At 44.1% G+C, this 11,726-nt stretch overlaps 1 protein-coding gene across 1 annotated transcript; it reads left to right on the forward strand.

Annotated features, from left to right (window-relative positions):
• The first annotated feature begins 638 nt into the window (after positions 1-638).
• LOC104351289 (3 beta-hydroxysteroid dehydrogenase/Delta 5-->4-isomerase-like) lies at positions 639-11,174 on the forward strand. Its single transcript, XM_086464797.1, has 3 exons — positions 639-792; positions 6,278-6,442; positions 10,360-11,174. Exons 1-3 carry the CDS (start codon positions 639-641, stop codon positions 11,172-11,174), a joined length of 1,134 nt encoding a protein of 377 aa, XP_086320923.1.
• The last annotated feature ends 552 nt before the right edge of the window (positions 11,175-11,726 follow it).

An 11,726-nucleotide genomic window follows, 5' to 3' on the forward strand; every position in this document is an offset into this window, starting at 1 on the left:
CTGTATTACACGAGCAAGTACAGCTATAGAGAATTATCAGCGCAAGGGTTTACCCTCTGAGGATTTAGGCACACAGGATCACATCTGGGCTCAGACCTTGCCATATCTAGAACATTCATGGTTGAGGGATGGGGTGGGGGTGGAAGCATCACATTTGTTTGCAGCAAAGGAGGCACGTGAGAGGGAGGGGAAGCAAAATGACCAAGGTGGTGCTCTGCGATATATAAATATAGGCAAATCTCCCCCACAGCACTCTTTCGAGTGCTAGAGAGGTGGAACGAAGGATTAAGGCAAACTTTTGTGGGGTTTGTTTGGCATTGAAGTTGATTTTGAGCATTTTCATATTGCTAATTTCTTTAGTTTGTAATAGTTTGTAAAGAGTTCTTTCTTTGCATGGAAAAATGTGTAGGCTACTTCTGAATAGGAATAGCTAGCAAAAGTAAGACATGCTTTAAAAAGTGTTGTTTAATGTAGGGGTTAGAGTTTGTTTTCCAGTAGTCTGTCCTTCTGGTAACACACTTTGATTTGTGAAGACTCCAGAGGTTGATGTCATGTATTCATTTCCTCAGGCACGAGGTGAACCAGCCGCTCTAAGCTCAAGAGACAGCCAGTTCACCACCAAGGAGGAACCCAGAGAAATGTCCCTGGCTGGGGTAAGCTGTCTGGTGACAGGAGCAGGAGGATTTCTTGGCCAGAGGATTGTCCACTTGTTGTTGGAAGAAGAGGAGGCGCTGGCTGAGATCCGATTGCTGGACAAAGCCTTTAGCAATGAAGCACTTGGGAGATTTGGAAGTAAGTACCATCTCGTGAGGACTATGTGTTGCGGATATATGTGCTGTTGTCTCATGTGGATAGCTTGAAAGTCTTTATCTCTCATCCAAACCAGCTTTGCAGATAGAGGTTTTGTTTCAAGGAAGTCTTTCTTTTTCTTTCCCTCTACCTCCAGCACAGAAATCATGTGTAAAACGTGAAAGCAGCAGTTTTCTTTGCCAGACCCTGAGGCTTCTCTAGATTGGAAGAGAGATGTATATACTGTTCATGCAGTAAACAAGCTGCCTTCAACCTGACTTCTATTACATCAAAACCTGCAGAGCAAAATTAGTGCAAAAATCTCACACTTCTGCTTGGGGGAAAGGAAAATTAAAGCATTGCTGGGGGGGGTGGGGGGGGGGGCGGCGGGGGGAGGAGGGGGGGGAGGGCACAGTATAACCCAGAACATACTGTCCTGGGCTCTGATGTGCTACACTAGAAGGCAGTGGCAAAGTTGGGGGTACAAATCACTTCAACCTGTGATTAGTTTGGTTAATAGTGGTCTTCTAGCTGAGAGTTGTGATGAGGTTATCTTAAAAAATTGTTGTTATTATTAATGTTATCGCAGTTGCCTGGAGAGCAGAAGCCTTGTTGTGCTAGCTGAAGAGACAGAACCCATTTGCAGAGGGCAAGTCAGGACTCTGGCTTCTTGAATGGACTGGAGAAGCACAAACGAGTGATATGTCCAGTGTCAGAAATGGTCTGTGGTGGGGAAAGCAGCTCAGAGTATTATATTTTAAATGTCTCATTTCCTGGGATCCTGAGCACATCTATAAAAAGGCATGTAGGAACATAAATTCAATCAAGTTCTTAAATCCCTACATCACGTTTACTTGACAATGCTTTTCTCCATCACATCTTAACCTCAAGACTATTCTTCCTCTATACAGTCAACTAGATGGGAACCCTTATGGAATAACCCCACACAATTTGATAAAGAGCCACAATCTTTCTGTAAAGCATTTAAGTGCCATCAAAGACTAGTAACAGTGCACCATAAACCTGGTGCAAATTGCACAAGCCTTTAGGATGGTTTGATGCAACTTGGATTTCCTTCTCATTAAATCCCATTCAGCGTTTCACTGAGGATTTGCTAGATGCCCTTGAGCCTTGCAGCAGCCCTTCCTGCTCTGATTTCCAAGCAGTTCCCACAGTGACAAAACTTGCAGCTGCAGCAGAGGCTGAAGTGCTCGCAGCAGCAGGTGGCCGTATGGTTTACCACTGATGCAGCGAGGCAGCAACAGAAGCATCTGCGCTGCTCTGGGCCAGGGGGGGTTTACGAGGATAATGGAGCTTACTGGGGAGTGAGAACAACTTCTGTGAGCACAATCTTGACTGGGCTGCAGCAAAGGTTTTGTTGTTCCTTTTTTGTTAATAGAAAAGCTCTATGCCTTCTTTCCTTATCCTCCCTCCTTCTTCCACTGAACACTGTCCAGACATTCCCTCTCCTGTTCTTTCAACGTTCCTGCTGCCTATCTGACCAGCACAGAAGGAATGGAAAAATCAGTTACCAGAGCTTTTTTTTTGCCCCCACAAACAGGTAGGAGGAACAATAGGCTGGCATTTCAGATGTGTTTGACTGGCAGTTCCTCTGTCTGTACCAGCCTCTCTAGCTACACCTCTTCAAGTGTCCTTGGGACTACCTGCCATATTTTCCTGCCATGCTCTTTCAAGCCATTCTCTAGCACAGTGACTCCTATTCCAAACGTAGGGCTGCTGCAAAAACTGGGGCTGGAGTCTTCTGACCTGCAATTATTTTTACTGCAGGGACTTTTACTTGCTAGCATGTGTTGTTTAGATTTCTTGAGTAGCCAGGAGCAGAGCTGGGTTGTTTTCTTTCTCACTAAGCTCTGGAGCACCTTTTGGTTGCAATATCTTTGCAGACTCAGGGCTGTGGGTAGTAAGAGAGAGGAGTATGTGCAAGTTACAGCTCTTTGTGCCAGGGACGCTCCTCTTTTGTCCAAGCAGCTTTCCTGCTGAGACCTTGACCATTGTGCTCAGTCTGTGTACAAAAGTGATATTTGTGGTCTTCCACAGCCCTAGGGAGTCCAGGATGATCCAATCAATGCCAAGTGTTGTGAGCTGGAGTCTACCCAGTTACGTCGTGTGGTTGAGAATGAATGCCATGTTGAACATGGTAGTTTGGTGCCTTGGGTTTCCTACCTTCCATCTCCACTTCAAATTTATCTTTCTGCCTTTCCTGTGCTTCCACTTATACAATACTTTTTTTTTGTTCACTATTGCACTGGCATGTCTGGAAAAGTTGGAAACTCCTAGGTTGTTCTCAAGAGGATTTCTCACTGTTTCAAAGCAGACTCCCCCTTGTCTCATCCCTCTGTACATCTCCCCCCTCTCCCCCTGAACCCTTGTCTCATGCCATTTTTGAGAGACAGACATTTATAGATTGTGTGGTGCTTGAGCACTGGGTGGTTTTGCACTGCTAACCCACTGCTGCTCCAAAGTAGAAGGAAAGTAGAGGGAGAAAGAATGTGGTGTTTTTTCCAGGACTTTTGCTGGGGGAAAGTTCCTGCTCTGGGAAACTTCCTCCTGGCTTTTCGCTCAATGTTGCAGACATTCATTTGCCTTTATCACTGCGCTCAAAACAGAAAGGCAGAGTAGCAATAGAACATCCCAGTAGCTGAAATTGGAACAGAATAAACACTTCAGTTGCCCTGGGCAAAGAAGCCAATAAATTGCTTCACACTTTACAAATGAAAATAAGATGCAATTTTTAATTTTCCTCTACACAAAGTAGACCATTTTAATGAAACATCCAGTCAACCAGGAAAGCAGAGATCTCTCATGAGGAGTGCCTTTCTCCACCATCCACCCCACAGCTGTTAGAACCTCTATAAAGGAGCATTAAGAAATTCAAGCTAAGTCCCACAGACATTGCTGTTTGCTTGAACTTTAAACACCACACAGAAAAGAGAAAGACAGTTTAGGGCAAATAGTCTGACTGCATTGCTGAGTCAGACATGCTCACAACAGGACACCAAATTTTATTGAGTAATCATTGCATTTCCAAGCAAAAACTACCCATAGCAAGCAGGGAGCATCGCTTACAGCTCAAAGGACACAGAAACCATTGGTGAAGTAGAAGCTTTCCCAGGGGGTAGGTACTTTCTCATAATCACTGTATGCAAAAATGGAGAGCTGAGTTGAATTTACTTTTTTCTCCTTCTTCCACCTGCCACATATGTGCTTTTCTGATGCCTGAGCAATGGTTTGTGCAGATGAGAATCAAGTTTCTCTCTGCTGTCCATCTCAGACTGAAACCTGTCTGTCAGTTATTTCTTCTTTCCTCTCTCTGCTTCCAAGATCACCTGTAGTTTTCTCTTCCCCCAGAGCAAAACAAGATCAGTCTGCTGATTCCTGACATCTAGCTGATGCTGGTAAAACGAACAAGGTCCATTAACACAGCAACTTCTGCTGCCTGAAGTGGACTGGAGGAGCAGCTTTCCTGCCTTATATCACACACACAACTTAAATTGCAAGCCCAAACAAGGCACAAAGCAGCTAGACAGAAGCTTTCTAGTGACTGATACCAACTATCCCTGTGATCAGCTTTATAAGGGACAGGTTTCTTTTGTATTATTTTTCCTGAAAGCTTTGATTTTCATGTGTAAAAAGTTCAATTTTCTTAACTCCTGCCCAGGCAATGACCACTCTGACAGAGTCACATGTCAGAATTTACATTGTGAAAACCACGTATTTCAATCCTTTGGATTATTGCAATCCCACAAAGCCTTACTCATGGAGAACATCAACCTAAGGGCTGTACAAATACTAATGTTTATTAGAGCAAATCTAACTGCCAGGTGCTTAAGAAAAAGCCTAGCCGCATAGCCTGACACTTTTGCATCCACACAAGTAGAGGTCAGTGTAAACCTTCTGGAAACGGAGCCCTAGGAAATGAATGCACTCTGTAAAATAAAAAAGTGTAAGAGAGCATGTGGCAGTGACTGTGCTGAGAGTGCAGTAACTCTAGATTTAGTAACAGTTTTGTAACTGTTTGACAAATTTCACATCTCAGACCAATTGACTGTGATGAGAAAAAAAAAGACCCTCAAGCCTGTTGCATCAGAATAATTGTTAAATTAATACAGGATGACATTCTAGCATGCTACAGAGATAATGAGATAAAACCATTTAAAAAGATACTCCCACTCAGTTCCGGATTCCAGCAGCTGTCTCTCTTAGTGTTTCTCCATTAAAGTCATGGGATGAAATGCTGCCTGCTTTGGAGTTGGTGACAAAGGACTAGGATACATGAGATTTCAGGCACGGCTGAGGCTAAAAGCTGTATAAATTAATCAGGTTCTTTTCTTATCTAAAATGGTCATTTGATTATGCTGGAAGAAGACAGAGGATCTGCCTGTGCTGCGGAGTCCCTTCCTGGTAGCTGTGCCTGGGGAGCCCTCTAGCGCAGCTACAGCAGAGGCTTGAGAGAGGACTTGCTGTAATGATACCATCTCCTTAAAAGCTGTAAATCCTGCTGAGAAAGTCCTCTCCTGTCCCATGGTATAGCTGCAGCCAGGCGAGCATACCTCCCAGAAGAGCAGCATTGCCTCGGACTATCAATTTCTCCAGGCGATCAGCCTGTGTCCGCTCAATTTTGTCAGCATAGTTCTGGGCTGTATAAAGGATGCTTCTGCCCCAGGGGGAAGGATGGCTCCAAGACCTAGGACTGCACCGGGCTCACAAACATTAGCTGCTGGAAAGGGAGAGGGCTTAAAAAGCAGGAGTTAAAGCAAGTCAGGGCTGAGGTAGCTCAGGCGAGCAGCCTTGAGAGTTCAGATTTGGACCAGGAAGATGTGCGTGCTAAAAATGACCCCACAGCGCAGACACTGAAATGGAGCTGGAGCTGGAGTTAGAAGAGGCACAGCAAGTCCTGGCCAAAGTACTTATGTATCAGAACTTTAAGTAATGTATTAGAAGAGCTGCAATATGGGCAAGGTCAAGGGGCAGAAAATAGGTGTGAACACAGCTCTGTGCACACATGCTGTGGGTGGCGAGAGACCATTCATCACCTTGAAGACAGAAGCATGCAGTGCCTGGCCGTTTGGTATACTTGGTTTAAAGCTTTTATAAATAGCCAGTCCCCAGACTAGCTAAAGCTAGTCCTCCTGTGAACTTTAAAATAGTCACACCTGAAGGAAGCTTCAGGCCCTTCCTGACAGTGGGAAAGATTTCTCTTTAAAACAAAACAAAACCCGTGTTGAATATTGGCTCCAAAAATACAGTAGGTAATGCAACATAGACTTCTATAGCACTGTAACTAGTACTTGACAATATAGCCATGGGAAAACACCTCCTGTTTTGCCAGCCTTAAAATATTGCTCTTGTGCCTGGGCAGTCAGCGCCTCCCAAGCGCAGCACCAGACACAGCTCTTCACCACTCCTTTCAGTGCTCATCTTAGGATGCCCGTAAAGTCTTCGGCTTTGTTTTGTGCTGCCCTTGCAGAGTTCCAGGGTAAGACTGAGGTGAAAATCCTGGAAGGGGACATTCGAGATGTGACGTTCCTGCACCGTGCCTGTCAGGGGGTCTCCCTCGTCATCCACACAGCTTCCATCATTGACACCTTGGGCCTCATCGAGAAGCAGCTGCTCTGGGAAGTGAATGTAACAGGTGAGCAGGTGAAGAACCTTTCTCACACCCGTGTCTACTATGTCCTTATCATCATCTGTTCAGAAAAGGGAGCACCTGACCTGGTTTTTTTAGCTAGATCAACTGCGTTGTTCTGCATCTTGCACAGCTGCGCTTGTGAGTGCAAAGCATGCATATGTGCAGCCCCGTGCAGCTCTGGCCCTCTCCACACCCAGCGTGCACTGGTCTTCCACTGCAGGGCACTGCAGAATCATTCACTCTTGTTGGCACTCACATATGCCTATCCTGAGATCTGCGCAGTCTCTGCCTTCAGTGGGGCAGCCATAATCCCATGCTCAGGGAACCTTTCTGGAAGTGATTCACCTCCGAAATCCCAATGTGCACCTGAGACATCGGTTCTTTTTCTCCCTCCCCATGTAGCATCTCTGCCTGCGTACAGTTTTCATTTTTTACAAACACTGCAGTCTCTGGCTGCAATTACAGCAAACTTGCATTGCTAACATCCCAGACCCTGTGGCCCTCCGCTTCCTATTCATTTTCTTCCACCTCTTCTCCTTTTCCTCCCATTTGCCTTTATGTCTGTGTGTGCATGAATGCCGTTCAGAGAGCAGATGCTCTCCCACCTTGAGCTTATCATTAAAAAAACCCCAACAAACTCAAGGTTGTAGGAGGGAGGGGTTTCAGTGACTTCTCACCCAGTGATTTCTACTAAGGAGCCCCTGTTCTTCATGAAAAAGTCAGATGAAGAGGGAAGTTTTTGGCCTAGGAATGGCCTGTGTGGCATCAGCTGCCAGGAAATTTAAATATATTTCTTAAAAGAACAACTTCATCCCCCTCCCTGTGATCCCAAAACGCTCTAAGTCTTTCAGAGAACTGGTAATGCCTAACCAGCATGCACACTGACCTCCCTCGCTGTGTTGCTTCAGCTCCTTGGGGAAGATTTGGGGAAGGTGTACTTATTTGTGTGAATAATTTCCCTGGTTCTTTGTTCCCTTCTGCCACAGATACAAGCCTTCGTCACAGAAAAATAAGGAACATAATTCTACAGGCATCAGTTTTACAAATATTGGCTACTCACTAGCGTTCAGCGCAAGAGAATGTTCTTTGTAATCAAGTTGTCTCTTACATGCACCTTAAAAACAGTGGGGTGGCATTTGGTCATTTCAGCCTGGGTCATTGCCTGTACATTCAGTTTCTAGACCCTTTCATTTCTGCTCAGTCAAAGCCACAAATTGTCAGTAACCACAAATTAGAGACCAGCAGGCAACTTCTTAGGTCCCTGCCAGGAGGAAAGAGCAGAAAGGCAAGTTCCTGTAAACCTGTGCATTGGGTAGTATGAAAATAAATATAGAGGGGTGGTAGTTCAGAAAAAGGATTTCTAAAGCTCTCTCTTTATGACCATACTCCTGCTACCATCTGTTTTTCACAGCAGAATGTGTTGCCTAAACCCATGGGGAAAAAAACAACTAACAACAAAAAAACAAAGAAATATTAAAATGTCCCCAAAGCTTGAGAAAACTCTTGAGCTCTGAGATGGAGTCAGAGCCAGAGAGTTTATTTAAGTCGGTCCCATCATTCCTTTTGTCAGGTTTAGACTTAAGCACAAAATATCTAGGCTTTCATAAATCTTTTATTTCCCCCTCGGGCAGAATCTGCCCAGGGGTGAAATAAATCCACTGGGCCCATGAGGGTTAGCTGATAATGTTTGGTAGAACGAAAGCACACACCTGTCCTGCTCCTAGAGCAAACTGACCCTGAGGTTAGTCAATAAATAGTGCAGTCCTCTTTCTTATTTCCCTCAATTTCCATTCTGATGCTCTTCTGGCTTTCTGACCAGCCAAGACACTGTTAAGTACTTCATGGACTTGCAGGATGAAAGTTTTTTTTCTCCTAAACCCCAAAACTTTTGTAATACAAATCTGTCAGGGAACCAGGTGTGGATGCTTACAAACCAGAACAGAAGCAAACAAGTTAAACCTGCCATGATGCAGGGCTTTCATCTGTCTCACATGCCACACAATGCCTCAGTGTACAAAAATCTTTTTAGGAAAGGAAGCAAATTTTTAGGAGGAAGGGAATTAAGAAAATAATTAAATATAATCCTAACAAAATAACCTTCTGTGAATCAGATCCTCAGCCAGAAGGGATTGTGGGCAAGCAAAACTTGGAGACCGCTCCATGGGAGATTTACTTTATTATATGCTAAGTGAAAGATGCTAAAATTCCCATTACTGTAAGAACATTTTCATTTTTTTACATCCAACTTTGATTTGCAAATGAAAGACATTTTATTTGGGTGAAATTGATCTTGAACAGATACCAAATGTTTGCTTTTTAAAAAACTTGTTATCTTATTTGAATTTATCTAGCCCTTTTGCACTTTATTACTTTCCCTCACTTTCTAAACAGATTGATGCAGGAATTAAGGTATTAATTATTAAAAGAATAGAATTAATTAATTAATTAATTAATTAATTTCCCAGATGACACGGGCTTGTGTGTCACCTAAACACAGTGACTTGCATGAACTCACTTTTCACGTGAATTTATTCCTGGCTGTGTAACCCTTTTTTTCTTTGCACTTCTTCAGTGTTTCTCAAAGCCTCATCCAGATTTATTTTCCATTTGTTTCAACTTCTTTGTCTTCTTCAAACTTTAAAAAAGGAATTGTGGTGCCTTAACAATATTGAGTTCAATAATTTTTCCCATTTTTCACTCATTAATGGGTCCATATTTTGCTGCCAATATTCCTTGGCCCTCTTAACTTCTTTCATTCATTATATTCTCTTTAGCAAAGCTAGCCTGCTCTGCCTTGTGCTGCCTTTAGTTGTTGTTTTAAAAGACTGAGCAGACTTCTTAGATCATTTATGTGCCTCACTGCTAGTGTTTGATTTTAGGCCACACTCTTCTGATATCATATCAGTCATTTTGAATGTTCTTTTGCCAAAGACATTTTCAAATGTCTTTGAGCTGTATCTTCTGATCCAAAGTCACTGGCCCTTTCACATGTAATCTGTCTCACTACACCATGCGCAACAAATAAGGCAATTTTTGCCTCAAAGCTCAGAAGAAGAGAGTCTACCTGCAATTAAAACAACACAACTTACAAAGGTATTTATTTGCCCCTTGAATGTGCTTTCCTAGCTTAACCCACTTGGCTGTTTGAAACACCTTGAACTTGCCAGTTTGCCTCTGCTCCCCTTGATGAAAGTATTATGATAGGATTTTAAAAGTAAGAAATCCTGTATTACTGCAAGTAAAAGCCAGAATATGCCAAAAAAAAAGAGGCATACATACACAAGCATCACTTTGCTCACTGCACTTTACTTTATGATCTTTGACTATACGGTATCATGCGTTGTCCTGACATACGATCTTTCTCTTCGAGCCCTCCTCTGAAGCCAATGGAATAGTGGATAGACTTCCACTGGGTGAAGCTGGTTTTGGAGCAAACCTTCAGGTTCCACATTAATTCTGTCCCTGCTTAGCAAACCACCCAAGAGCATCCTCAAGCCTGGAAAACGGGGGCTTCAGCATACAGGACGGATGGTACTTAATGAGAGGGGCAGCTTCTGAAGGTTCTCTGTCTTAAGCCAAGTCAATCCAATCAAGAAGGCACAAGCCCCTGAATCTGTGGTCAGTACCCACGCTAATCTAAGCAAGAGCAAAATTTGACTCTTGGCATAAAAAACCCACCACGTGTAGTTCAGACCAAGTGTTCATCCTTGTTTAGCTCTGGCAGGTGCACTAATACCACTTAAATACAGAGTCAGAGCAGGTTCAGTTTCGTAGAATGTGCTGCTCAGGACAGGATTCTTCCAGCTGCAGAGAGGGGAGATCTGGCCAAGCTCCGGCCAGAGATGCTGTTTCTGATCTAAAAAGCCCACTTTTTCCTGCTTGGGGAGCTCTAGACTGACTTGCATGTTTCTGTTTTAAAGGTACTCAGCTGCTGCTGGAGGCATGTGTCCGCTGTAACGTCCAGCACTTCATATATACCAGTACCATAGAAGTGACAGGCCCAAACTGTAAAGGTGACCCAATTTTCAATGGAGATGAAGATACAGCTTATGAGAGTATATCAAAGTTTCCTTATGCTCAGAGTAAGAGACTGGCAGAGGATTCTGTGCTGAAAGCAGACGGCAAGGTGCTTAAGGATGGTGGCACGCTGATGACTTGTGCCCTGAGATCTATGTACATTTTTGGAGAAGGATGCCCATTTCTTCAAGGTCATCTGGATAAGTGTCTGTTGAACAAAAATGTCTACCTGCGCTTCTCCAGGAAGGAGGCTTTGGTGAACCCCGTGTACGTGGGGAACATTGCCTGGGCACATGTGCAGGCAGCCAAAACCCTGCAAGTCCCACAGAAAGCCAAGCACATCAGGGGACAGTTCTACTACATCTCAGATGACACTCCTCATATGAGCTATGCAGATCTAAACTATGAGCTGACCAGAGACCTGGGGTTTGGAATTGAGCCCCGGCTCCCCATGCCTCTGACAATGTTGTATTACTTCTCGCTGCTGCTGGAGATTGTGAGTTTTTTGCTCCGGCCCTTTGTCAGATACATCCCCTCCACCAACCGTCACCTGGTCACTCTACTGAATACCCCATTCACCTTCTCTTATAGAAAAGCACAGAAGGATATTGGCTACATGCCCCGCTACACATGGGAAGAGGCCAAGCAGTGCACTGCTCAGTGGATTGCATCCATAGTCCCACAGAGAAGGCTGGACTTGAAAAGCAAGGCTGCCTAAGTCTTAAGAGGAGCTGAGACCTGGCTAAACAAGTAGGGCCTTGAGCCAGAGGAGAGCTGGGTGAACAGCAGCAGCATTTAAATGAAGACTTTGTGTAACAGCCCCCTCATCTCTCCCCCCACCCCCACCCCAGAATAAATAAAAGTGAAATGTTCATTTCTTTGTTGAGTACAGATTGATGAGGGTAACTTTACTGTATAGTCCACATCCACTTTACACCTTGTGCAGCACGAAGACATTATTTTAGTATAGTATGACTCCACATGGTCTACGGGGTGAACATCTCAGCCCTTCTTTTCACTCCGTGACACCTTCAAGGCTTTTGTAAAGCACAGTTCATCCTAAAACTATGAATACACTTTGCAAATATGTACCACTCAGCTATACCCTCCTCACTCAGCTCTTGCCAGCCTTACCAAACACACAGCAGGTAGAATCCACCTGATTGCAAAAGCTGTCACAAATCTTGCCCACTTTTTCAAGAGCATCGTCCAGTTTCATGTGCCGTTCACCTGACAGTCAAACTTGAGAGCAAATTTGGGCACTGTAAGC

The sequence above is a fragment of the Leptosomus discolor genome, chromosome 1 (genome assembly GCF_034619465.1).
Source record: "Leptosomus discolor isolate bLepDis1 chromosome 1, bLepDis1.hap2, whole genome shotgun sequence".
Classification (NCBI taxonomy): domain Eukaryota; kingdom Metazoa; phylum Chordata; class Aves; order Leptosomiformes; family Leptosomidae; genus Leptosomus; species Leptosomus discolor.